General features: G+C 37.4%; 2 protein-coding genes across 7 annotated transcripts in view; one reads left to right on the top strand and one right to left on the bottom strand.

Annotated features, from left to right (window-relative positions):
- REPS1 (RALBP1 associated Eps domain containing 1) overlaps window positions 1–16,255 on the top strand; it is an 83,823-nt gene extending 67,568 nt beyond the window's left edge. For 3 of the 6 annotated variants that reach the window (XM_081829084.1, XM_081829082.1, XM_081829086.1), the window contains 10 exons: window positions 2,331–2,418; window positions 3,586–3,687; window positions 5,657–5,729; window positions 7,202–7,320; window positions 8,333–8,397; window positions 10,098–10,283; window positions 11,128–11,223; window positions 12,856–13,004; window positions 13,863–13,968; window positions 15,987–16,255. In XM_081829084.1, the coding sequence (XP_081685210.1) occupies window positions 2,331–2,418; window positions 3,586–3,687; window positions 5,657–5,729; window positions 7,202–7,320; window positions 8,333–8,397; window positions 10,098–10,283; window positions 11,128–11,223; window positions 12,856–13,004; window positions 13,863–13,968; window positions 15,987–16,055 (1,053 nt within the window). In that variant the 3' untranslated portion in view covers window positions 16,056–16,255. The remainder of the gene's footprint in view (window positions 1–2,330; window positions 2,419–3,585; window positions 3,688–5,656; window positions 5,730–7,201; window positions 7,321–8,332; window positions 8,398–10,097; window positions 10,284–11,127; window positions 11,224–12,855; window positions 13,005–13,862; window positions 13,969–15,986) is intronic. The other 3 variants (XM_081829083.1, XM_081829087.1, XM_081829085.1) reach the window with 2 other exon arrangements.
- Window positions 16,256–18,053: 1,798 nt separating this feature from the next.
- ECT2L (epithelial cell transforming 2 like) overlaps window positions 18,054–27,983 on the bottom strand; it is a 73,480-nt gene continuing 63,550 nt past the window's right edge. The window contains exons 21-22 of the mRNA XM_031026288.2: window positions 20,199–20,371; window positions 18,054–18,595 (exon numbers count right to left, since the gene is read on the bottom strand). Coding sequence (XP_030882148.1) covers window positions 18,468–18,595; window positions 20,199–20,371 — 301 coding nt within the window. The 3' untranslated portion in view covers window positions 18,054–18,467. The remainder of the gene's footprint in view (window positions 18,596–20,198; window positions 20,372–27,983) is intronic.

Below are 27,983 nucleotides of genomic sequence, written 5' to 3'. Positions count from 1 at the left end.
AAGTAGAGAGGCTGGACTCAGGCAGGATAATGGGATTTAAGGCAAGTAGAAAATACAATAGATGAGCATAATACAGTCAATAAAGTATACATAAATCAGATGCCCAAATATATGACCTAAATGTGCCATGAGTGATTAGGAATGGGTTTCCTAAAGGTGATGAGGTGATTTGAATAGGTAGAAGACACTGGGCAGAGCCTGCTAGCCAGTCTTTATACTTTTTTCTCTATTTTTAAATTAGAGGATGCTAGTTTGGAGCATCTGATGGCTCAGGACTCAGAAGCATGTTGGCATTCATGGTTCTTCATTTGGATGTCAAAATGTTTAGAGTCAAAGCTCTCTATCCTACTGCAGTTCACAATCACAAATGGAGCTTCATAAATATATACTAGTTGGAGGGTAGGCCTGTCATCTGTGTAATGCTCTGCAAGGAATTGCCTTGTCCTGCTAGCAGCTGGATCTGCTGGACTAAAACTGTTGCAGGCTCACAGCAACCAGTGGTTGTGTGTCTGAAGTATGTGATACAAAATTGATTTGCTGGCACAGAAACTTAGGCAAATTATTTGGAGAATGAATAGAAGAACATTCATGATTTTCTTTTCTTGGAGTCATTATCATGCGTTCCATGTATTGTACTGGAAATATATGAAAAGGTTACTTCATAGTTCCAACTGTTAAAAGTTTTATATACCTGATCTTATATACACAGAAAATATATATTAGATGAATATTATGAGTTAAAACATCTACTAAATTTTTTTGCATGTATTTTCCTAGCTTGTTTTGGGTTTGGAATAAGAGTTTGTTGTCTCATGAATTATCATTTTTTCTCCTTTGATCTTGCCTTATAAGGTTAAATTTTGATTCTTAACGGCATTTATTTCTGCCACTAAAATTGTGAGTTAAGAAAGTAGTAGTTATTCCTAAAGCCGTGGTTTTTATAACCATAAATACAACAAAGAACCTCTTAAGTATATTGTTAAAAATATTTTCCTGAGAGTAACTCATTATTTTGTGAGAAATCTCAACTTTTATCCAGTTACAATATTCATCTTTATAACTAATTTTAGACTTATAGGGGAAATGTTAGAGCTCTTTCCACAATCTCGCTGGTGTGGGGCAGAAAATTACTGTGAATGGATCTATCAGTATAACTGCAACAAAGAATTCATTTGTTATAAATTGGTTGAATGTAGAGATGATGAGAGTAAGCCAGGGAGACCTGTCAAACAAGAGACAGTATGCTGGAACGGAACTTCCTCGAGCAGAGGCTTGGGTGTTACCTGCTACTCTCAACCAAAAATGGTGTCTGACTTAAACTGAAAAGTCACTATCCTTCACACTGAATTGTAAGCATAACTCATAACTAGATATTCGAAATTGAAGGATCTCAAGTTCAGTGTTTGGCAGCAGCATATACAAAACGTGAACTGACACCTCGTAGAAGGAGCGGAGCCCCCTTGGCAGTACTGGTCTGTTGCTGCTAAGCCAAATGCCCGATCCTATTCTGGTTCCTCCCCTGTGGGTCTCAGCTCCCAGGGCCAGGCCTGCCGGTGGCCCCAGGGGCACCTTTCTCATTTTGTTCTCTTTCGGAGAGGCTTGTGTTTGTCCTCTCTTCTTACTTTGCTGTTTGCATTCTTTTCAAAAAGTCTGTACTACCAATTTCCTTACTCTTACTAGACTTGCCACTCATGAAGTTTAGGAACATCAGATGTATTCCAGTCATGACAAGGTTTAAGAAAAATACTAAGAGTAGGAGTCTTAACTTATGCCTCTTTAAAAATGCATGCCTTTGTGGAAGTTTTCAACAGCTCTGTAAAACTAATCTGTAGACACTATGTATCATGCCGGCTGTTACAATATAGCAAGCACTGTTACCTTTGTTTTATATAGGAAAAAGTAAATGTCAGGTTTTTTTCAGCAGTTTAGGGAAGAAGAGTTCATTCAGTCTGTTAGTCTTTGGGTTCTCATGAAATAGTTCGCTTTAACCTCAAAGGTTAAGATTTGTATAATTTGATGAGATCATCTCACACTTGGCCTTTGAATATTGTCTTCATCTGTAGGTAGTTTTATAGATCTTTTTTCACTCAAAGCTTTAACCACTCAGAAGTTAAAATGTACTTTTTATAAAAGAAATCAGATTATTAGGCACACATGGTGAACTTGATTTTTTACATGTGATTCTAAAACTTGTAATTAGAAACTTATTTTCATGCTTGCCTTAGCATAAATAAGAAAGTCTATTTAAAGTGTTGTTAGTTTTTATTATTTCTTGGTATCGGCTTGGCATTTTTAATGCAAAGTCTGTATTTCCTCCCATTTGTCTCTAGGATACCGCTATTGTTCATCCAGTTCCCATTCGTATGACTCCAAGCAAAATCCACATGCAGGAAATGGAACTGAAAAGAACTGGCAGTGGTAAGGAAGCTGTTGCTGGGTTGTATTTTAGATTAGTGTCAAACTGAAATACACAATTATTCTTTGAGGGCTCAGATTTCTTTTAAAATTGTTTATTTTTTAACGATACTTTCTACTAGTTCACATATATATGTTTGGTTGTATGTATTGTTCAATTTATATTACAGTTTCAAAAAGGAAACTGTTGAGGGGTGCCTGAATGGTTCAGTCAGTTGGGCACCCAACTCTTGATTTTGGCTCGGGTCATGATCTCAGGGTCCTGGGATCCAGCCCTGTGTTGGCTTCCGAGCTCAGTGGGGAGTCTGCTTGAGGATTCTCTCTCTCTCTCTCCCTCTCCCCCTGCATGTGCTCTCTCTCTCCTTCTCTCAAATAAATCTTTTAAAATTTTTTAAGAAAAGGGAAACTGTTGAATTTATGTTCTAAAGTTTAAAAATAAGGACACTTGGAAATGCGACTTTTCTAATACTCTGTAGGTTGTAGTTTTTTTAAGATTTTATTTATTTATTTTAGAGTGCCTGTAAGCAGAGGGTGGGGAGGAGCAGAAGGAAAGGGAAAGAGGATCTTAAGCAGGCTCCACGCCCCATGCAGGGCTTCATCTCAAGACCTTGAGATCATGACCGGAGCCAAAATCAAGAGTCAGTCGCTTAACTGACTGAGTCACCCACATGCCTCTACCCTGTGGGTTTTTATGATAACTGCTGTGAACTTACATTAAAGTATGTTCAGATCTTAACTGAAGAGGTATATGTTAAAATAAATTTTGGCTTTGAAATTGTTCTGCTTAAATTCTTGAAGTTTCTCATTTTAGATTAAATGTTTTAGTTACAGGTATATTTTCTCAGAAGTATATTTTCTGTATAAGTCAACATTATAAATTACTTATTTTACATCCATTTGTGTGGTATTTTAAGCAATTACTCTGAAGGGATAAAATTAATAAAGTATGAACATGCAGTTGACTTTTTTGTCATAACCTATTTTCTGTTACGGCAGAAAACAAAATTCTATATGAAAAAGCTTATATTTTTATTAAAAATGCTATTTTGTGTTATATCTCATGAGGTTTACCTGCTACTTCTTTGGAATACGTAAATGAAGTCTTATACTCTGAAGTTTATGAATTTATTAATTCAGTTCTTGTATTTTTAACTGTTAATTCTCTACTAGATCATACTAATCCCACTAGCCCATTACTTGTGAAACCATCTGACCTGTCAGAGGAAAGTAAGATAAATTCATCGGTGAAATTTGCTTCTGGAAATACTGTAGGTAAGTGAAAAATAGCATTACAGTTTCCATTTGAAGTTGATTAAGTCTGGATTTAGAATAATTCAAATGTATAGCTATTTCATATTACCTTTACTGAATAAAGTAGAGATTAGTCAACCCTTTTAAATGCCCTACCCTCTGTATGAGTAAATGGTTGCTTATTGCCACCTGGACCTGCTTCTGTTTGCCATCCCTCTCAGTTAACCACATTTAGTCCATGGACTTCCCACTTGCTCCTTTGTCTCACAAGAAATTGTGTGTACATTCATTTATTCAGCCTATGTTAAAGGAATAGTATGTGGCAGGCTCTGTTCTAGACACTGGGGATTCATTCAGCAGTTAAAACGGAAAAAAATCTTTGCCCTTATGCAGCTTACATTCAGTAGGGGATGTAAGAGGGAAAAAAAATCTTAACTCCTGTCTTAGGAGATAATTAACACACTGGATAAGAATAAAGCTGGGAGGGGCCCCTGGGTGGCTCAGTCATTAAGCATCTGCCTTCGGTTCAGGTCATGATCCCAGGGTCCTGGGATCGAGCCCCGCATCGGGCTCCCTGCTCTGCGGGGAACCTGCTTCTCTCTCTGCACTCCCCCTGCTTGTGTTCCCTCTCTCGCTGTGTCTCTCTCTGTCAAATAAATAAACAAAATCTTTAAAAAAAAAAAAATCTGGGAAAGAGAAGAGGGAGTGACATTTTAAATAAGGTGGTCAAAGAAGACCTTACCAAAAGATGGCATTTGGGTTAAAACTTGAAGGAGATGAGGGATTCAACTATGAATATCTGAAGGAAGGACGTTTAAGGCACAGGAAACAGCATATGTGAAGCTCTGATTTAGAGAACTGCCTTCTGCTGGAAACAGCAGGCGAACACCTGGAATAGAATCAGCATATTTGGCAGGCAGAAGTAGCAAGTGGTAGAGGAGTAATTAGGGAGCAGTGTAAGAGTAACTTTTACTGAATGAGATAAAAAGCCATTAGGAGGTTTTGAATGGAGAAGTGATGTGGTCTGACCTTCCTTTTTTTTTAAATGAGGATCACTATGCTGTATTGGTAATAGGCCTGAAGAAAGCAAGAGTCAAAACAGGAAAGACCGTTTAAAAAACAATTAGAATAACACAGGCAAGAGAAGAGGACGGTGTGGCCTAGGGTGATAGCAGTAGAAGTGCGCTTCTCAGCACTTCTGAGAAGTGGTCAGATTCTGGCCATATTTTTTCAGAAAGAGCATAGGACTTGTTTGCCTGTGTGATACAGGATGGGAGTGGGAGGTCATGGGCGATTCAGGGAATTTTGGTCTGAGCCACTGGGAATTGAGGAAGGCTGTGGTAACAGTAGTTTTGTTGGGGGAAAAACAGAAGTTGAGTTTTGGACATCTCAGGTTTGAGATGCCTGTTGGTACATCCAAATGGAAATACATTAGTTTTAGCATCCTTCCTGTACCAATTAAACAATTCAGTTATTTGCTACGAAAAAGGAAAGGGATACATTTTGAAATGAAGCCAAACCAAATAACCAGTCCCTCCAATTTATAATCCTTGAAAGTAAGTAGCAGTGTTCCTTCACACTGTCCCTCAGTTTCTGTTTTAAAATTTGTCATTGCGTCACAACCATTAGTTTGCCTCTGGGACTCTGCTCCTTTATAAGATTTTGAGGATTTGGAAATGATATTTTCTCAGGTGAAAAATGGGGAACATCTGGCTAATCTCGTAAGTTTTATTATTGTCTAAGCATATTTTTATTCCTGTGTTTACTTCTCTAGATTATAACTTGTTTGTGTGTAGTATTTCATTGTGTAAATATGCCATGATTTATATGTAATTTTTTACATTTAATAACACTAGGGTGAACTGTTAATCTATTAGCCAGTCTTTAAATATCTCTGATTTGAAATAATAGTCACTATATTTGTTTAGAGTATATAGAGTAAAAAGTGAATAAAAGATTATTATTAAATAGGATATATTCCATTTATCAGCAGATGGGTACAGTAGTTCAGACTCTTTTACTTCAGACCCAGAACAGATTGGAAACAATGTAACTCATCAAAGGTCAGTATTTCTGTCAATAAAAAGTATATTAAAATATCTTGTTACATTTAAATATTAAGAATTATTTTAGAACCAAGTATGAATTATTTTCCTCTATTCTTCAGTTCTCTGATGTTAGGTTACCTATTGATTTACATAGAAGGGGAATAATTTTGATTCTTTTCCAGCTTTAATAGGAAAGCAAGAGGAGCCCTTATTGTTCCCATGGTATTCTGTGGAAGGCCTAAAAAGAGCTATAGTAGCATTAGCAGTTTAATACAGTCCTGTTTGTAGGTAAACAGTTGAGAGTCTGTCTAAGTAATAAATGTACAGATTTCCTTGTATAGCCTTATGGCAAGTGCCCACAGAATTCTGTGCTTTAAAATGCCATCTGGAAGCACACACCCTAGTGTTGGGCTACCTACCTACCCTAAAGATCTGCATTGCATATAACTTCTCAGGCACAAATAAAAAAGGTATGGGATAGGGTGAAGGTGGCAAGGGATTTGTCTGCAAGGGCTTAACCATCCACTAAAAATTGTGTGCAGGACAGAGCATCTTTTTCCCCTCATCTTTATACGTGCTAAGTATCCTTTTGCCATGGGCTTGGAGAATATAGAGAGAGACTAGTAATATAGAATCTCAGAAGAACCTCCAGAGTCAAAGACTGCTTCTTTGTATAATTATTTCTCTTCGGTCATCTTGGATTTTATTTTCCTTTTTATCCCTATAAGTGAGGATCAGATTCCCAGAGTCCATGAGACTCTTTTCAGATTACAGAAGACTTTAGTGGCAAAAAGGTGAATCTTAGGGGTGCCTGGGTGGCGCAGTCGTTAAGCGTCTCCCAGGGTCCTGGGATCGAGCCCCGCATCGGGCTCCCTGCTCCGCGGGAAGCCTGCTTCTCCCTCTCCCACTCCCCCTGCTTGTGTTCCCTCTCTCTCTGTCAAATAAATAAATAAAATCTTAAAAAAAAAAAAAAAATGAATCTCTAGGGCTGGAGCACAGCCAGCACTATAATGAAATTGCCTGTGGGGATGCAGGAATGGGCACCTCAAGTAGCTGAGCCAGATTCTATTTCAGCTTACCAAACTTCAAACTTTAAATAAGGTGAAAGCTAACCATGTCTGAAAGTAAAGTTTCCCTTTTTTGAAACTGGTTTTTCAAACTAATATTATCTTTAATTGAACAGGAAAATGTTACTAGGTTTCTGTCTACCTTGAATTCATGTGAATAAACTTTTTTTCAAATTTCTTGAAATTTTAAAAAATGTATAATTATGCTTCATAAAAAGATTACTTGCCATATTACATAATTACTTGTTTAATGCATATCATAAACAGTCCTGTCCTTATTCATTGTAATACTTATATACCTACTTGAGAAAATATCACACCTATAAGATCCTTTGCTGCTTAGCCAAGTTTGAACGCTTTAAAAAGAAAAAAGCTCCAATACCGGTAGCATGACCAGTTGTAACGGGGTGAATTTTATAGGTCTCATTCAGGAACGTCGCCTGATAACACTGCACCACCACCTCCCCCTCCAAGGCCTCAGCCTTCTCATTCCAGATCATCCTCTTTAGATATGAATCGGACCTTTGCAGTCACCACAGGTAGGGGTTAAAGAACCATAATATCTATTATCGTTTGATTTTAAAGTTCATTAAAGAGCACAACATTTTATTTTCTCTCACTGTGTCTTATTTTTCAGTTAACTGAAGAAAAATTTTGAGTTTAAAAGGTGTCAGATGAGAGGAATTTTTTTTTCTTAATGTGTTTGAGTGAAAATGATAAAGATGGGAACCTGAGAGATGCCACAAGAGATTTTAAAACAACCATGTGGAGAGATCAAGGAGGGAAAGGTGATAGGTCTTCAGTTAGCTGACAGAAGACTCATAACTTCAAGGTTTTAATTTTTATATAACTGGTTTTATTGTTATTATTGTTAATAAATGATGATCAAAATAGAAAATTTAGGAGCAGAGGGTGATGATGTTCTGTTTTTGGACATTACAGGTTTGGAATGATGAGGAAAAGGGGCTGTAGTAGTAGGCCACTGGACGTGTGGGCTAAGAAAGATTGTATTATTTGAGAATCATTTACATAGAAATGATTGAGTAAAGTATTAAATGCAAAGAGAAAATTTGGAAGTCTGCATATTTTATAGCTGAAGAACATTCAGAAATAGAAGAAAGCAAAGAATGTTTAGTGTTATGGAAACAAGCATGTCAAGAGTGCCTTGTGCAATAGAACAAGAGAAATGAGGTCTGAGATAGAGTGCCAGCATGGCTCAGTCGGTTCAGCGTCCAGCTCTTGATCTCAGCTCAGGTCTGGATATCAGGGTCATGAGTTCAAGCCCCACATTGGGCTCCACGCTGGGTGTGGAGCCTACAAAATAAAATAACTCCCTAAAAAACAAAAAAAAGGAAAGATACGAGGTCTGAGAAAAGGCCATGAGGCTTGGTCATTAGGTCATATCTAGATAGTTTTACAAGATAATAAATGCCTTCCAATACTTATCAAGCATTCTTAGAAGTCTTTATCATTTGATCACATTCACTCAGCCAGTTTGTTCTACTAGAGAAGTATGTATTTACTAAGACGACGACTTGTGTATTTACTTAGGACAACAACAGGCTGGAGTTGTTGCCCATCCTCCTGCAGTGCCTCCAAGACCACAGCCCTCACAGGTAATTCTCCAACATATTCATTACTGAACAATTGTATTTGTCTGTTAAGGTTTGCTTCTGTTCTAGAATTATTTTGAAGATCAGGAATTACCTACTTGTCATTCTTAATGAGCATTTTATTCAGGGAAGCTAAGTTTTATTTTGAAAGTCAAGAATAATGATTATTTTTTGAAGGAAACTTAAAAGTGGACCAAATGATAATGTCTTGATAACGGAAGGTTTAGTGGAGAGAACAGTGGGTTGGGAGATAGGAGATGTCCCTGTGTGTCCTGGGTCTCGCAGAGGCTCCATGCCCTTGCTGCATCTCCCTGGAGATATTACTCCGTCAGTAAAGGAAATGTAAGATGACCTCTTCATCCCTGGCAGGTTGAAATTGTTTCCATCTGGTATGTTCTAAGACAGATTCTGGATTATAGCTGATAGTTTTGTGTGACTGACTGACTACCTTTTACATGAATGAATTTGTTTGATTTTTCTGAGTTAGATTCTTACAATGAAGTTGGTTATTTGAAGTTAAAAAGATGGTTTCTTAATCATAAAAGATACTGAAATTTGAATATTTCGTTTATCTAAAGTACCAACGAAAATACTTATATTGGGTTGAACTGTGAAACCCAGTGAGTTGGTCACTTGACTCAAGAACCAGTCCAGTGGGGAAGATAGACCTATAAACAACAATTACAATAGGAGGGCTGTGCTAGATGTATTTATGAAGTGCTTCAGCACAGCTTGACTAACTAGTAAAGTCAAGAATCACATTGGAAAGGTGTAAGTAAAATGAAGGAAGTGAGACTTTAAGCAGAGACTTGAGAGATCGGAGAGAGGGTACTCCAGTCAGAAGGAATGACATGGTCTGGCATGTTCCAGGGAACAGGAGTTGGTTCAGTACCACTGGAGTGATGGGGAATGAGACTGAAGAGGTGGAAAAGGGGCAAAGTATCTCTGTATCATACTAAGAAGGACAGAATTTTTACAGGAGAGAGAATGTTTAAAGGGTGTAAGCAGGGAAGAGACTGCAGATTTATTCCTATAGCATCCTGTACTTGCATTGTCATCAAATTCCTCACACTGTGTCTCAAGTCCTTGTGTACTTGTCTCTTACCCTGCACTGCATGGTCTGCTTCATTAGGGCATCAGCCTTATTTGTTCATTCACTATTATTCCCATAGTGCTTGGCCAAAAGTTACATACTCACCTGTGTTTTTGGATTGAAGATTTTAGAAGGATCGCTCTGGCAAGGGAGTGGAGGACGAACTGAAGGGAAGTACACTGAAGTGTTGGGAGGATAGTTAGAGCAGTGTTTTTCACACTTTAAATGAACCTTTTTAGAAACATAATGAAACATTTTTTAAAAAAATAACTTGTTAAAAGCACAAACTATTGTGCAGTAGCCTAATTCAGAAAAATGTGGATGAAGTGGAGAGTTTAGAGAGTAGGGCCAGACCCTCCCTCTCCTTTGATGTACTTTCTTTGCAATATGAATTTTGTAAAAGTATCTTTCTTATTGAAGGTTTGTCATCTTAATTTTTTGAGTGTCTCAGCATTCCACTTAACGATTTTTAGAGCTAGATGCTACCGTCGCTCATCTCCCTGAATTTACAGATAACAAAGCATCTCTACAGTATATTTTCAAAGAAGAAGGTCGCTGACAGTGATAGACTAACAAAATGCGTGTTCCTCCATCCTAACCCATCATGTAGGCTCCTGGTCCCGTAGTGCATCGCCCAGTGGATGCCGATGGCCTAATCACTCACACTAGTACCTCACCTCAGCAGATACCAGAGCAACCAAATTTTGCAGATTTCAGCCAATTCGAAGTATTTGCTGCATCAAACGTCAATGAAGAACAAGATGATGAAGCCGAGAAACATCCAGAGGTCTTGCCGGTCAGTTTTCAAGGGCTTATCTAATTTTCTGCTGGGAAACTCTTCCCACATTATGTTCATAAGCGGGTCTATCAACAGAGGAAGCTCTAAAAGAGCAGATGTTAGAGTGGACATCAGTGAGTAATAGAGAATTCATATCCCCCAGGTTAGGTCTGTGCTTCTTAAGTACTTAATTGGCCTTAGATACCTGCTGGTTACAATATAATGCCTAATAAGAATCAGAATCTGGGTGGGAGTTAGCTGTCTCGGGAAAAGACACAAACACGACCATCCGGGCATGGCTAACACACTGCTCGGGGGCTTGCATCTGATGTGTGATTTGGTGAAGATTTCCTAGCTACACTCCATGCATATGATAGTAAGTCACTTGAGTTAGACCTGCAGACTACGGGCTGCCAGATTCCATCTTTGCAGACAGTGTTCTGGAAGACGCTGTTCAGTTCTTGTGGCAAGAACTTCTACTAGCTGCTTCTTCCAACCTGAAACTTTCTGCCTAGCCCTGGGGCCACTTGGGGTATGGCCTGAGCTGCCAGGAAGGCAGGGGAGGACCTGAGGGGAAGCACAGGTGTGCACGGGGTACTGGTACTCATGCCCCTGTGGGGGACGTATCCCCTCCCCAACCCACAAGAACTTTCCAAACAGTGCTGGGCTGCATCCTCAGCCCTCCCCTGCTCTCTGTCCTTCTACAGTAGAGAATGGTCATCTTATGGGGTTTTTCCACATTCCTTATTATCAGAATGAATATTTTCTTAACATTTTACTCTCTGATTTGTTAACATATGTATTTATGCATAATTATATACTGCTTATGTATAATTAGGAGCAATAATATATTCATCTCTAGGTTGAAAAAGCTTCTGATCCTGCAAGTTCTCTTCGAGTTGCCAAAACAGATAGTAAAATTGAAGAAAAGACAGCTGCTAGTGTTCCCGCCAATGTGGTACGTGAAGTCTTCTATAATATTGATTATTTTGTACATATAAAAAGTTATATGATATCACTTTTAGTTTGTAAGATTTTAAAGATGACGAAAATCTTAGAAATGAGGTTAACTGCAGAGCATCTAAGCCTCTAACTGTAATATATTTGGTCTGTCTCAGAACAGGGTCTGCCTATTTAAAAACTCTAGGAGATGCTAGTCTGTCATCTAGTATATGCCATAGGTTCTCAGAATTTATCTGCTGATGACATTCTTCCACATATAGAAAATACGCTTTCCTTATTGGTCAAATTCCATTTGTTTTATTGCAGTCTTCAGTGTCGTAGAGAAAAATTGCCAACCCTCTAAGGGTGTTATACTCTGTGTTCTTTTTTTTTTTTACTGTCTTGGGGATAATTTTCCCCCAACATTTTATTATGAAAATGTTTAAACATACAGTCAAGTTGAGAGAATTTTACGTTGTATACATCAATACACCCACACCTTGACTGTACCATTAATATTTTACTATACTTGCATTATCACATACCTGTCCATCCGTCTGTCTACATCAATCCTTCTTACTTATTTTTGCATTTTAAAGTAAATTATAGATATTTGCATGTTTTTCCATTGAAAGAAAAGTTTTGGTAGTTTTTTTTTCCTTTTATCACCCAGACATTTCCAATAGTTACTACAGCATGTGTTTCTGAGAGTGCTTAAATTCTACTTTCTGGACACTTTATTTTTTACTATATTTCTGTGACATTTTTTAATAGTGAATTTTATTTTTGTCAGCTCACAGCAACAAATTAAAAATAGCACTTAACCAAAGATATGGCAGTTGTCATTTTTATTTATTAACAGATCAAATGAAGTTATGGTAAATACCAAAATACCATATTTGAATCTGTTGAGGGAAGATTCACAGTTTCCAACAAAATGTCCACTCATATTCAAGAGTTACAATTATTGTGCATCTTAGTTGTGAGTTTTTAAAGCATTGCCTAGCTTTCTACTTCTTTATTAATTGTTTTATTAAGATGACATATTTTAGTATTTTTGAATAGGAAATCCTATGATGATAATGGATGCATATTTCTGGAGACTCCTCTCCCCCCTCTTTTTTTTAAGATTATTTGAGAGAGAGAAGAACACGAGTTGGGGGAGGGTCAAAGGGACAGGGAGAAGCAGGTTCCCCACTGAGTGGGGAACGCAATGCAGAGCCCAATCCCAGGACCTCCTGAGATCATGACCTGAGCCAAAGTCAGATGCTTAACCTACTGAGCCACCCAGGCGCCCCTGGAGACACCCTTTTATATTTATTAAACAGTATATATATTGAACATCTTTCTTGTTAATATTTAAATCGTGAATATTACAGTTTTGAGTCAGATTTAGGCCTCAAGGAGCGTATGTTAAAGTGTCTGGTTAGGTACATTTCACAGTTGTGATGTCAACCAGGAACACCCTTTCGCATTGAAATTTTAACTTAGCTGTGTTACAGATACATAAATTGTTTTAAAGTGGGACAGGTGACTTAAATTTTGGAGAATAAGCAGTTTAAAGAAAGCAAATGATGTTGGTAGAGTGCTGAGTAACCGTGACTGTCTTGAAGACATGCTCATTGTTAACGGACCTCTTGTCTTGTAGAGCAAAGGCACCACACCTCTTGCTCCACCACCTAAACCTGTTCGAAGAAGATTGAAATCAGAAGATGAATTAAGGCCAGAAGTTGATGAACACACACAGAAGACAGGTGTCTTAGCTGCTGTGCTTGCATCACAGCCTTCTATTCCTAGGTAATCAGAGCTGTTCCTAAACAAACGTAATGACTAGGAGCAAAAAGTACAGCACTTAACGTATCAAAATGAAAGAAATAATGGTCAGACTAGCTCTCTAGTTGAGCAGAGGTTCTTAGCTGCTCCTCTTTGAGAGTTTTCTCTTTTATGAATAGGTATAATATTCTCCCCACTTTCCCCCTTTCCATTATCAGGTTCAGTTCCAATTTCATTTTAACAACCTAACGCAAACCCTAGAGCAGATTTTTTTTTTATTATGTTCAGTTAGCCACCATGTAGTACATCATTAGTTTTTGATGTAGTGTTCAATGATTCAGTAGTCTAGAGCAGAATTTTAAAAAAATTAATAGTGTAGAGTAACACTAAGATTTTAACTATGGTTGTCCTAGACCAAGAATTGGCCAACGAGGGCTCCTGGACCAAATTCATCCCATGGCCTGTTTTTGTAAGGCCGAGAGCTAAAAATGACTTTTACATTTGTGTAAAAAAGAGAAGGGAGAGAGAAAGAAGAGAAAAAGACACCAAAAGCAAGAATATGCTGCAGAAATCATATGGCCCACAAATTAAAATATTTACTCTGTGGTTGTTGATAGAAAATGGTTGCTGATGCCTGCTCTGGACTAACTAAAACTCAGGTGATTCTATAGAAGAAGAATGGAAACAATAACAATACTACTTAAGCTTCTGAAGCTTAGATACTTTTGGTTGACCGTTGAAACTGAGCAAGTGAGGTTGAGCTATGCTATTAAGGCAAAAGATGCTCCCTCTACTTTCTGGATTTAGAGGGCAGGGAAGAATGGAGAGAATTTAAAGATAAGAAATGACAGTCATGTTTTCTTGCCCTCTTTATCTTCTCAGGTCTGTTGGGAAAGATAAGAAAGCAATTCAGGCATCAATTAGACGCAATAAGGAAACCAACACAGTTTTGGCCAGATTGAATAGTGAATTGCAGCAACAATTAAAGGTATTCTGAATCTTTACTTGGGAAGTTCCGTGGACTCAGAACATCTCAGTTAACTGGAACTTAGAAATGATCCAGCAACTGTTAGCTAGTGTGAAACTTCCTGGGTAGCAAGAGAAATGTGTATCTAAAATGTTCTTTACACCTTTGAATCTTTGTATATTAAAAGGAATTTTGTATACTCAATTCTGATCTGTCTTGCCATGTATATATATATGTATGTATATATATATATATATATATATGGCATCACTGTTCCTATAATGTTCCTGAACTTTCATAATGAAACCCAAGAGAGGAAATGTTGGGACCTCGGGTACCTCCAAGATCATATACGTGGTTCTCTACACTCTTATTTAATTCTAAGATGATTTGACTATTGTTAGTTTATCCTTTTATCGAAGACTACTCAGATTCTATTAAAGGGAGTTGAACAGGTCTAAAGAAGATGGGGACAATTGAGATTTTGCATGTGAAAAAGGAAAAACAAGCCTTAAGTAGAAATGGTGCTTATGGCCAATGTGTACTCCCATCATTTATACGTGAGAAGAATAGGTTTGTTTTTCTTTCTTACTACTATGATTTCTTTGAATCTCTACAAATAAAAATTAGCCAGAATCATTTATGGTTTACCAACATTATTAAGCATTCATATGTTGTAAACCAGTGGCCCTCACATCTTAATGTGTATACAGTTAATCAGGGGTTGCCTTAAAATGCAAATTCTGATTCATATTAGGTATGGAGTGGGACCTGAGAATTCTGCATTTCTCGTAAGCTTCCATATGATGGAATGCTGCTGGACTTTTGGTCCAACTTTGAGTAGCAAGGGTGTAAACGACGAAAATGAGGAGAAAAGAGTCTGTGAAGTGTAAAATGAATGCAGAGTTAGTTTGTTCCCATAACATTCTGTTTGTATCCCTTATCTAGCTTTTATCACACTATCTGGAATTATTATCTGTCTCTGTCACATTTGGTTCTCTGTCCTAATAAAATGAACTCACTGAGAGCAAATCATCATTTTTTCTATTCAGGGTGACCATATATATGTTGTCCAAACCAAAATACTTTTGAGAGAAAAGAGAGAGGGATGTGTTACGTTCAGGCAGGACATCAGAAGTCAGCTGGGGCTTCCTAGATAAATTCATAACCATCTTGTTTCTATCCCCAAAACCTAGCACATGTTAGGATTTGATAAATATATGTGAATGAATGATATTTTTGTATAGCTCTTTGATCAAAGAAGATATTTGTAGTTATTCTATGATCATGAATATGGTCTGTTGTAAAGGAAGAATGTAAAACTAAGGAAAGCTTGCTAGAACCATACCTTGACAATGAAAATTTTGTTGGCACATATTTTTTTGAAGAACTAAAGCCGCCTATAGAAACATGTATGTAGGAGCTATTTTAAAAATCACCTTTCTCATTATCTTGAACGAACAGAAAATAGGAAGTATGATATGAAATAGCAAGAGGTAGTTCTGGTTAAAACACAATACTATCAGCATGTCCGAGAAAAAAAAGAAAGTAGGTGAGTTAGGATTCACTGGCTATGTGAAAAGACTGCTCAAAATCAACAGTGATTAAAAATTCTGATTGCAAAATAAATTCATTCTTTGTGAAACCAAAACTCAAATGAGACTTAGGAGTTGTCATGACCAGATATAATCACCGGGAAAAAGAATCTGTGTTAATTGATTCATCTATTACTGCAGGAGGTAGGCTTTATGCAAAATGCATGCATTAATAGCATCATTTGCAAATATTGGCTTTTCTAATAATTAAACAAGAAACATTTTATTACCCTGATGTATTTAATAAGAAAAAGATTTTAATTAAGATCATATTTTAATACTACCTACACATAAACTACTTTGCTAAGTGAAGTATCCTTTTAAAATATGACTCTCCCTTCGTCGTCTTAACAAATTTAAATTGTGTTCTTGATGCTGAGTTGTTGTTAGATGTGCCTTCATTTTTATATACTTTGAAACATAACAACTTTGCATCTTTTTCAGGATGTTCTTGAAGAGAGAATTTCTCTGGAAGTTCAACTGGAACAGCTTCGACCATTCTCTCACCTATAAGCCAATTGCCGTTAACTGTGAACATACCTATTTTTAAGCAGTTTTGGGTTCAAGCCAATTTGGAGACCCAAACGTTCAGCTCACTGCTTAATTCAACATTAAATTTTATGATTCTGTTTTGCCCTCTATGTTCACCTGTATTTAAGTATCTTTTATTTTTTAATTTCAACAATAAAAGGGTCAGGATGACTTTTCCTGGAGGATATATTGTGTTTGTTGGCACAGCCCACCCTTCTTACACCATAGCATCAGGAATACATAACAGTGTCCAGTATATTTATGTGGCCAGAACCTCACACTGATTTGATTTACAGAATGGCCTTCCTATTTATATCTCAAGCACAGACTGAAATATTTGCAAAAGGAGACAAAATTAAATTGTCAATTTGTCTTTTAGGTTTAATATTTTACATTAAAAAAATCTATATTTTGTAGAAATCTTTAAAATGAGCTTCCTAGTTAATTTTTGATTTGAAGGGACTATATTGGATGAGGCATTCTTTAACCATAATCTGCATTCCTCAGGAGTCACGTGGTACTTTCAGGCTCTTCCATGTCAACTTGGGTGTCAGATTTTATAATTTTCCCAGTGAAAATTGAGCAATTTCACCGGTAACCTAAAAATTTTGTGTGTGAAATTTTAACTCAGCAGTCATGTAAACTTAGGAAATGGCTCTGAAGTCAGGTCTTAATTGTCCCCTAGAAGCAAAGGGAAAGTGTTGAAACCACAAACAACATAAGTACTGTCCACATTCAAACACCATTTTTTGCATGATTTATGCACTTAATTCTCAATTAGAGATTTATGCTTATCAGTCGCTACAGAGATTATTTTCAAGTAATAATGTTTTAAAACTTCTGAGGGCATTAATTATTCGCGGAATAAATGGAAGTTCCTTGATATTTCTAGTTTACCTTCAGCTATCTTGTCATTCAATCTTTGGCCATAGAGACTGGTTTTTCCTAATATCAGAGCTTCTGAAGTGTGCCCTATTCAGGATGATAAAATGTCTTAGGATTTGTTTCATATTATATGATATATACATTTTGATAACATATGTAAATTTGCATTCACTGCTAATAGCAGATATTCCCTTTAATGGTTTAGTGTGTCTGTGGATCATAGATGTTAAGCTGCATGGATAATACCGTAACAGAATCAAAGTGTGATTTTACACTAATAAAACAGCACAATATTTTAATTTCTCTACATTTTTTAACAAGAATTTAAATTTTTAAGAATTAGAAGAAATTTATGTTTGTTATTGAAAAAAGAAAATGTTTAAAATAGCCCAGTTCACAATCCTAGACTCTACTAGATTTTTACTATGTTAAAGGAGAATATGAAACAAAAAGGAAACTGACAACTGAAAGCTTCCAAGATCAATATCTACTTCAAGTAAAAAATACTACTACTACTGCATACATCAGCAGAAATTTCCAAGTGCCTAACAGATTATGGCTTCAGTTTGTTAAATAATTAAATGAAAGTTTTAAAGGTACAGAAAACTACCGAACACGTGTTTTGCTGTTTCTCTTCAAACAGAATTGTCTTAATTTCTTTCTTTTTTTTTTTTTTAAAGATCTTTTATTTATTTATTTGAGAGAGAGATCACGAGCAGCAGGGAGGGGTAGAGGGAGAAGCGGGCTCCCTGCTCAAAGGAGAAACTGCTTCTCCCTCTCCCCCTGCCTGCCACTCTGCCTACTTGTGCTCTCTATCAAATAAATAAATAAAATCTTTAAAAAAAAAAAATGTTTTGTTTTTTCCCAACAGCCTTCTAATTTAACAGTGTCTAATTTAACTTTTTAAAACTTCTTACTTGGAAGATCTAAAAATTTTAATTTTGCAACCAAGAAACACTTAAAAATCACAGAAAACTTTTTAGTAACCTTTGTAGTGGTTTATTTTTAATGCTCTCTGGAGAGTACATTCATATTAAGGGCATATGTGACAGGTTTTTGAGTAAATTGCCATTAATATTATACAATTTTAAAATCAGTAGTTATATCATGAAAATTTATAAAGATATGATAGGTAAGTCAACAAAATATTTCTCTAGACCGATCATTTAAGAAACATTTTTTTATTCTGACGTTTTCATTAGATCATAAAACAAAACTTTAAATACACAATTATCCTTGTTCTGTCAAATTAATCTAAACAATAGTGTCTGTGAAAAATAACTACCAAAAGAAGTGCTTCAAAATTTTGGACTCAATTTGTTCGTACTTTACATTTCTTCACATAGTTGAACACAGACGATAAAGCTTAAAAGTTAGGAGGGACTTTATGGGTCGTCCTAGTTCATTCTCCCATCATCCATGACAAATCATCATTCTGCTTCCTACGGATCTTCTGGAACAGAAAATACATTGTCTTTGCCAGGGAGAATAAGCGCCCATAATGTTTTCTCACTTCTCCATACTACTTTTGATTGCACTTTGGAGTACTGACAACCATAGGAATTTATCATCCTCAACCTCTGTAGCACAAATCCATTCACGTTTTGGACCATGAAGAATAAATGCATTCTTGATATCTGTAAAAATATTTGAGGTCTACTAATTAATCTTGGCAGGTCACAATCAAAAGAAAAAAAATGTTTTAAAATTCAAGAATTGACCAAGTCATCTTTAGGAACTTCATGAAAACTAAAAAGGGATTCCAATATGAGTCCAGTTTAGAATATAACTTCCTAAAAATACTGAATAATTCAAATATAACCTAAAAAATCTTATCTTTGTGATTGTTTAATTGGGGTTTTTAAAAATTATTTATTTTAGAGAGAGAGTACAAGCAAGGAGGGGGCAGGCAGAGGGAGAGGGACTGCTCAGCAGGGAGCCTGATGTGGGGCTCGGTCCCAGGACCCTGGGATCGTGACCCGAGCTGAAGGCAGACACTTAACCACCTGAGCCACCCAGGCACCCAAATTAGTTATTTTTAAAGACTGGTAGATGGTAGATGATGTCATGTTCTTTAACTCCTTGTCTCGGCCACTCCTGAAGGACTGGAACCGGTAAAGGTCTGCACTAAGAGTTGGTGCAGGTAGAGATGCTGAGAGCTAGGCCTGGACCACCTTGTCGGAATTAAGCCAACTATGTAGCTGAGTGCCAGCTGTCTAGCAGGTTACATAACGATGTTTTGAGACAGCACAGCTGACTAAGGGGAGACTAAAAGCAGATGTCCTGCCCTCTTTAACCATTCCCGGTGATTATAGAGTTACTAACCCATGTCACCGGAGTTTGTTTTCTAGGTGGAAATATTTATTTTCACCTTTGGTGTTCATTTTTTTCTCAGGCTCAGATTTAAAATGAGGCTAAAACTAAAGGGAAGCAGCCCTTTTTTAAGGGTGAGTTCTTTATCTAAGTCCTTCGTTCCAGCTTTAACCGTAAGTCCTGCCTTGACGTGCGATGAAGAGTATTGGAACGAGAGGTATTCCATTCAGATTGTCTGGCCTAACAGAAACTGAGAAAAGAGAAGGATCCTTTTAAGCTTGGGAAGTAGCGTGTAGGATAATAACTAAAAATAGGCATGGTAGTTTTAAGTAGGATTTCTTTTTGTAACAGACGAGAGTTCTATTGAGGTTATTAATGAGTGAAATGTCTGTTACTAAACATCCTTTGCAAGTCTGTCAATTACAGAAGTGTCAACTTGAATATGAATTTAAGGAAGAAAAGGTACATAGATTTGTAATAATCACTTAATCCTAGTGGAATGGAAACAGCATATAAAAATCTAAAATATAGTAACATCTGTAGACAGTATAGCCCTAGTAATTGGAAAAGTGATAGGTAAAAGTATAAAATTGTAACATTTACAAGCAGTAGTGAGTAGTGGCTCTCCTGTCAGATTGCTTCGAAGAACTCAGGCTGATGTGGGTTCATGCCTCCTTTTATGACTTTTGAAAGTTGTTTTCCTAATATGTAGGGTGCATGTCTGACAACACCAGCATTCCTTTCCTTTGCTATTTCCGATAGGTGCAAAGTTTACATTAATGAAATCCTAAAATACTCGAAGAACTATTTGCAAACTTGCAAATGAAAATTCTAGTCCTTTTCCTACTTTATAATAAATAGTTAATGAGCATTATATAATATAGCTTTCTAAAGGTCTTCAACTCTTGGAAGAAAAAGAATACATACATTTGGAATCTGGAATATCCTCTACAAGTAACCTATGAAGGGCCACTGATGCAATGAACTGGTAGGTTGATTTTGAAGTCCTCTCAAATGGAGTATGAGATGTGCCCCGACTAGAAACAAGCAGTGCATCGTTGAAGAGGAAAAGACTGAGGTCACGGGTGTGTTCGTAGAGCCTGTGTTAAAGTGGAGAAGGGTTACATGGACATACTTTGTTACACAATTCACCATCCTTGCATTGATAAGCCAATAGTTGAGGCCTTTGCCCACTACAGACAGGTTGGAATGGCTCATTGGAGTTCTCAGTAGTTTTTCTCCTGGTGTGAATACTCCCTTCTGTCTCTCAGACCACTGCTGTGGGTGGGCCTCAAGGTTCCTGGTGGAATGGTTTGAACTTACCCACTGGACAAGCTGTGGGGGAAAGAGACATTGAACTTTTCCTCCTTTACAACATGAATTATGCTAGAGCTGTGTTAAACCAAGTGTGGTATTTTGTATCTGATGTATTTGGGCAATCTGGGGAAAGTAAGTTTGGTTTGGTTTGGTTTCATCTTCAGTGTAACAGGTTGGGGTAGAGAAAAGCACAAGAACCGATATGGCCCAAGGTATCTTAAGTACAAAGCAGGGAAAAGAAAAGCATTTAACTGAAGGTTAAAGGAACTAGGTAGGAAATTAGAATTTTTCTAATTTTGGTTGGAGGGAAATCAACAGATAATACACTTCATCAGTATGAAAGGTGAGAAGTAGCTCTTCATTTTCACTGAGATTGCTATGATGGTCAACTGAGGCATGTTTATCAGCAGGCAAAATGTCGTGCCCTCAACCTCCATCTATTACCCTCTAGGCTGCTGTGTAGCTGGAGCCGGGTCTCCTGCTTGGTAGGCGCCAATGTACTCTAGTATGGGTTTGCTTGTGTGAGTACTCACCAGGCAGTCAAGCAACATGTTGGGGAGGAGCTAGGGGAGCCCTCCCCGACCCCCCCCCCCGCAGTGTCCTCAACCCCCTCCCCCCACACCAGGAGTGGCTAAGTGAAGCTAGCTCAGTGGGGTTTTTTTGTTTTTTTTTTTAAAGATTTATTTATTTGACAGAGAGAGAATGAGAGAGAGCACATGAGAGGGGGGAGGGCCAGAGGGAGAAGCAGACTCCCTGCCGAGCAGGGAGCCCAATGAGGGGACTCGATCCAGGGACTCCAGGATCATGACCTGAGCCAAAGGCAGTCGCTTAACCAACTGAGCCACCCAGGTGCCCGCTAGCTCAGTGTTTTATTGTAGGGTAACCAAACATTTTTTCTCTAGAAGCATCAAGCAACCCTCAGTTACTCTAAGGAAGGGAGTCCATTTACTAGCTTGATGAACAGAGGAAGTCTCATTTTTTATCTTCACTATCTTTGTTTATTTTTTAAATTGTCAATTTAAATCTACATAAACTTTTACATAAATGCTAAAGTGGCATCAATCCATACCACCGGCTTTATTAAGTGTCCTTTTTTGTTTCACTTTTTCTTTTTGCTTGGCTCCCTCCTCCCTGCACTCAGGCCACCCAAGTTACCAAACTAGTAACTGTCTGTCCTTGTTTTCTTACTTGCTCAGGTAATCACACACATATGTACATGTATACACATCTATTTACAGGTAGGTTGCCATTATTTTACAAAAATGGTAACGTCCACACTTTTTTTCTGCTTTTCTCGCTTAGCAATGGAAATCACTTCAAGTTAACTGGTATGGCTTTATTTATTTTTTAAGATTCTTTTATTTGAAAGCGAGAACGTGATGGGAGGGGCAGAGAGAGAGAGAATCTCCAGCAGACCCTACACTGCGCGTGGAGTTTGATGCAGGGCTTGATCCCAGGACCCTGAGATCATGACCTGAGCTGAAATCAAGAGTCAGATGCTTAACCGACTGAGCCACCCAGGTGCTGCTTTAATTTATTCTTTTTTAGTGGCCAAATAATACTTTATGGTGTGTGTAGATCATCATTTATTCAACTCTTCCCATTTTGATGCCCATTGGGTTTGTTTACAGGCTTGGGTCTCTTTCCTCCCTTCTCCCTTTCTCTCTCCTTCCTTTAATTAGTTCTTTATGGCCACTATGGGCAATGTTCGAATAAACTGATCTTTATTTATAATCAAATCCCTTACACGTGTTGTTATTTCTATCAGATAGGCTTCTGGGGGGTAGGATTGATTGGTCAAATGTTTTATGTATTTTTATCAAAAACCTCCAGATGACTGTCCTTAAAACCTGCTATAATTACCATTTAGAGTCCACTTTATGTATGATAATGGCTCTGACTTGTACATAGTACAAACTCTAATGTCCCTCTAAATTACCTGGAGATTTTTGTTAAAATGCAAATTTTGATGCAGTAGAACTAGAGTAGCCTGAGGTTTTCTGCATCTCTAATAGCTCCCTGACAATGCTGATGTGCAGACCACATTTTGAGGAGTGAGGCATTTAAATCATCTGTTACAACCATGTCATGCTAGGCAAAGGACTGGATCCAGGACTTAAAAGTTTTTGAGGAGTACTATATTTCAGGTTCAGCTATTCGGAGCGTGTTAGGCAGGTACCAGCTGTGTTAGGTGTGTGGATAATTAGAAAGGCAGTGGTCACCCAGCCCCTACAGCCACCTTTTCCTTTTTCGTGCATTTCCTTCCCATCTCTATGTGGTTATGATTTAGGCTGGAAGGAGTGGGATGCTTCAAATATACTGACATCTTGCAAGAAACAATATTCTAGATCAAGTTGATAGGGTATTCTGACAAAAATGGTGCATACAGAACTAGGGATGAGAAAGAAAGGCAGCAAGAAGGGAGATATTTCAATCTGTGTGTAATGGTCTATATGTGTAAATGGCCACTCCCGTCCATATTCTTGCCCTTTTTTGGCAATTTTACCACATTACTTATGAGAACAATTATTTCTCCTATCATACCAGCTTAGAAAAATGTTCAAAGCTATAATAAAATATTGCTGTTTTATCTGAATTATCAGAGAATGTGCATATAGGTTTGCTTTAGAGAAGTGGCTTTGAAAGGTAAATAATAATTTTTTTTCTTTTGGAAGGTGTAACAGAGTAGAGGTAAATCAAAGAATCCCAGTTTTGTGACCCACGCAGAGCAAGCGGGTGGTTGGCCCAGGAAAGGGCAGATTAACTCAAAGTTGAGGCCACTTGTAATCAGAGGACATGAGCAGGGGAAGAGGCTTGAAAACACACAGAGGTTTTCATTATTTCGATCTGATTATGAGAATGCTATCTAAAATAAATCTAAGTTCTATCTAGAAAAATGGTTTTCAAAAGCCATTTACTGAGTTAAGCCCCTCCAGGGGCTCCTGGGTGATTCAGTCAATTAAACGTCGCACTCTTGATTTTGGTTCAGATCATGATCTCAGGGTTGTGGTATCCAGCCCTGCGTCAGGCTCAGCGTGGAGTTTGCTTGTCCCTCTCCCTCTGTTCCTCCCACTGCTCACTCTCTTTCTCTCTCTCTCCCCCTCCCTAAAATGAGTGGATAAAAATCTTTTAAATAAATAAATCCCCTCGAGATCTCCAACAATTTTCATCCAAAGACAAGGAACACCAGAACCTTTTTTAAAAAAATTAATAATTCCTCTACATATGTAAAAGTAAGTAATTTCACCTCTCATATTGACATAATAGAGCAACTGAAGTGGAAACTACGGATCCTAATAGGGTTTCAGAAAGCTACTTCTGCTCATTCAAAAGAACCAACTCCAAGGGTAGAGTTTTTTTCCCTGAACTTGGTTGGATAGGATTTCTTTTCTTGTTCAGAAATAGGTCAAATGACTCAACAAAATGTAATAGGTCTATTATAGTTTAAATTCCTAACATCATTCTAGAAGTGTTTTATTGTTGTTTATTGTATCAGACTGCCAAAATGATGAAGTACCCAACTTCTATAAATACATAAAACCTTGAAAGGAATTTTACAACGTTAGGCATGAGCAGACAACAGCAAGCCATAGGTTCTCTGAGCTGCCCTGAGCCAAAACTGTAGCTCCTAAACATCCACACTCTGACCTAAGGAGTACAGTGGCTTTCGGAGTTGCCAGGCTAAGAGTCAATTCAGAGCCAGAGTCCAGTATCCCTGGGAGGCTGCCCCGGTAACCAACTGTAGGTCCCTTTGGGTAAGGCAAAAAGAAAGTTTACAGTATGCATTTTTGGCAGTGGAATAGGGTTTTTCCTCAAGAGGACTTGGTCTGAGAAGTGGATGTCTCCCTTTGGTGATTCAAGGCCGTGCCACTGTTCACCAGTCCTAGAGGGCTCCACCTTTTGTCGCCTCTGCATCGAGTGAGGAAAGGAGGAACAACAACAAAAGCCTATTTAAAAACCAGCAGGCTGAAAGTCACATCAATGAGAACTGGTGTTTCTGGAAGAACGATATTATAGAAGTTCCAAATTATGTAATATATTTTCAAAGCTTAACATATCCCCAAATTCTGTGGGCTATATTAACAGAGGGACAAATACGTTCAAATTTCCCAGCTCTAAATGACCCTATGACTTCATCTCTACCCCGGAGGAAATTTTTTCATTTACAGTGCAAATATTGACTTGTTTTTTTCCGTGTCACAGCTCTTGTTTATTAGTAATGTGTTTAGTACTTGCTGCTCGGTGTAAATTTATTATGAGGAAGTCTCAGTTCATCTTTCCACCTGCTGGTCTAATCAGTAGATAGAGCACTGAGACTTGGTTTTGAATTTCAGACCAGAACTTATTCTGTGGCCTCAGACAACTTACTTAAATCCAGATTCCCACCCATAACATGGTTCCAGACCTACTTGCCTCAGCAAGTGATTGTAATGAGTGTATCAAATGAGGGAATGTAAAGAATATGGTAGGGGCCCCTGGCTGGCTCAGTTGGAAGAGCATGTAACTCTTGACCTCGGGGTTGTGAGTTTGAGCCCCACAGTGGGTGTAGAAATTATTACAATAAATAAATAAGTAAAAAGCATTAATAAAAAATATGGTAAATTATAAAGCCTTATACTCATGTAAGTCAGCATTTTATGTATAAATATAAGCAGAGTTTTCTCTGAGTAGAAATCCCTAATGGAAGTCATAGGAGTGGGATTTCTTGAGTTTTATCTGACTTTCCAAAATGATAGAAAACAAAGTTGCAGACTAAAAATTCTATAATATCTTTTCAAATATGAACCTATCTTGCATTTACTTAATTTTAAATGTTAATGTAAAGTTACATTTATATTTATTGCTTGACAAATCACTGAGATTTTAACATAAATGTACCTCATAATTAGAGTGTAAAATAATTTAGTATTCTCCCATGATCCTCAAATTGTTAAGTGTATTCTCTGTTGTCCAAATACTGAAGTCAAGCCTAAATTCTAATAACTGAGCCATCTGGCTTCTGGTTGGACATGTAAAGAGCTTGCAAGTCCTAACTTCCATCCTCACAACAAAAAAGAAGCTGAAAAACTTCAACAGCTCTTCTTTGATCCATCAGAGAATTACGGTCACAAGGTAAACCAGAACCCCAAAAGCTGGAGAGACACACTGAACAGAGAAACACAGCTTACTGGAGGCAGAAACCCCCTGCTGGAGCAGTGAACTAGTTTTAAGATATTAAGAACCCCTGGAAGCCTAGCCTTAGGGGAACATTCTCTCCCCACTTGCATGAATTTAAAACTTGCATGTGTTTTACTTCCAGGAGCCCCACCAGGTTCTCACTGTGAAGATCAAAGAAAAATGTCTTCATTCTTCCTGATTTCAGACCAGAAAGTGGGGGGGAGGTAACTTTTTTTGAAATGTGACTGAAGAGTTCTCTTCTCCTTACCAAAGGACTTCCCTCAAGAGAAACTATTTTACCAGAATCTAACCAATATGGGGGAGGGGAAACACCTACCTCCAGCCCCTTCCAGGCTTCCTGCCTTTTAGAGGTACAAAAATGAAAGGAAACAAAACAACAAACAAAAATGACTGAAAAAACACTGTGAAAGTCCTAGCTCAGGGCACAGCTCACTAAAAAACTAAGACCCAACCATGAAACTATAGAACTCTTCCCTTCTCCTTCCTTCCCCTTTGATATCACATCAATAAGAATTCCTTATAATGACCAGTGATCACAGCTAAAAAGAACTAGAAGCCTCAAACCCTATTTAAGGGATCTCTAGGGAAACTCAATGACAACAGGGGGGACAAAAAAGAACACCAAAATAAATTGTAGCCTCTGACACCACAGATACAACAAACAGTAAACACAGGCTAACATCTAGCCATATAAACATAAAACCTCACACTGAAGACCCATTTACCTCAGTTCCTTTTACCTAATACATTATGTCTAGCTTTCAACCGAAAATTAAAAGTCATGCTAAGAGGAAAGAGAACAGTTTGATAAAGCAAACATCAGAACCAGACTTATATGGCAGGGATGTTGTTGGAATTTTTAGACAAGGGATTTAAAATATAATAAATAAGTCAAGGACTCTAATGAAAAAAGTAGACAACATGCAACAAAAGAACAAATTAGTAATAAAAACAAAGAAATGAAAACTCTAAGAAAGAATGAAAAAGAAACTGTAGAAATTAAAAACACTGAAATGGAAATGAATAATGCCTTTGATGCTCAATAGCAGACTGGACATAGCCGAGGGAAGAATCAATGAGCCTGAAGATACATCAATAGAAGCTTACCAAATTGAAAAGCAAAGAGAAAAAAATGACTGAAAAAGAAAGGAACAGGTTATCCAAGAAATGTGGGACAATTATAAAATGTGTACATATGTCTAATGGGAGTATCACACGGAGAACAAAGAGAAAGAAACAAAAAAATACTTGAAGTGATAATGGCTGAGAATTTTCTAAAATTATTGACAGATTCTAAACCACAGATCCAGGAAGCTTAGAGAATACCAAGCAGGGTGAATACCAAAAAATCTACACCTAGGGCATATTACATTCAAACTCCAGAAAATCAAAGATAAAATCTTAAAAGAACCCAAAGAACAAAAACAAAACAAAACCCTACCAAAGAAGAACAAGAATAAGAATTACATTGGATGTCTCCTCAGAAACCAGGCAAGCAAGAAGAGAGTAGAGTAGACTTCAAGTGAAAGAGAAATAAAGACTCTCAGACAAACAAAAATCGAGGAAATTCATTGCCAGTAAACCTGCTTAGCAGGAAATGTTAAAAGAAATTCTTTAGAGAAAAGGTAAATTATGTAGGTCAGAAACTCAGACTTACAAAAAAGGAGAGGGTTACCTTTATGAATACATGAAGGTAAAATAAATTCTAATAATAAAAAACTGGAATAATCCCTAGCATGTCTCCTACCGCACCAGCGTGTTTAGAATTGCTGGTTTGATAAGTAGTTTCCTTCCATCACTGCAGTTCATTTCTGTTGCTATTGAATAAAAACAACAAAACAAAGAAAACAAAAAACACTGTGATCGTGAGAAAAGTAACACAATCACATGATTTGATTTTCATTTAGAACCACTCTAGGCAAGAATAGAGGTGAAAGCTTTGGATTTCTTCCAATCACGCCCCTGACCTACACCTTTGGGAAACATTCATTGAAATATTCATTGAAATAAGAGGCAAATCAATTTTTATTTCTTTTATTGGAGTTGGAAGAATTAAAGGAGTTGATTTCTCTCCATTTGGTTACTATTTGTTGAGTTGTCATCTTTGCCATTAATACTGAGAACACAGTTCTGCAAATAATTTTCCAACATAGGTATCAGCAAATTATGGCCCCACCACTTGTTTTGTAAATAAAGTTTTACTGTAACTCAGCCATG

This window comes from Leptonychotes weddellii, chromosome 8, assembly GCF_054177405.1.
Source record: "Leptonychotes weddellii isolate Sample4059 chromosome 8, ASM5417740v2, whole genome shotgun sequence".
NCBI classification, from domain to species: domain Eukaryota; kingdom Metazoa; phylum Chordata; class Mammalia; order Carnivora; family Phocidae; genus Leptonychotes; species Leptonychotes weddellii.
The sequence above is the reverse complement of the archived record's forward strand: the minus strand, read 5'-3'. Positions and strand labels throughout refer to the sequence as shown.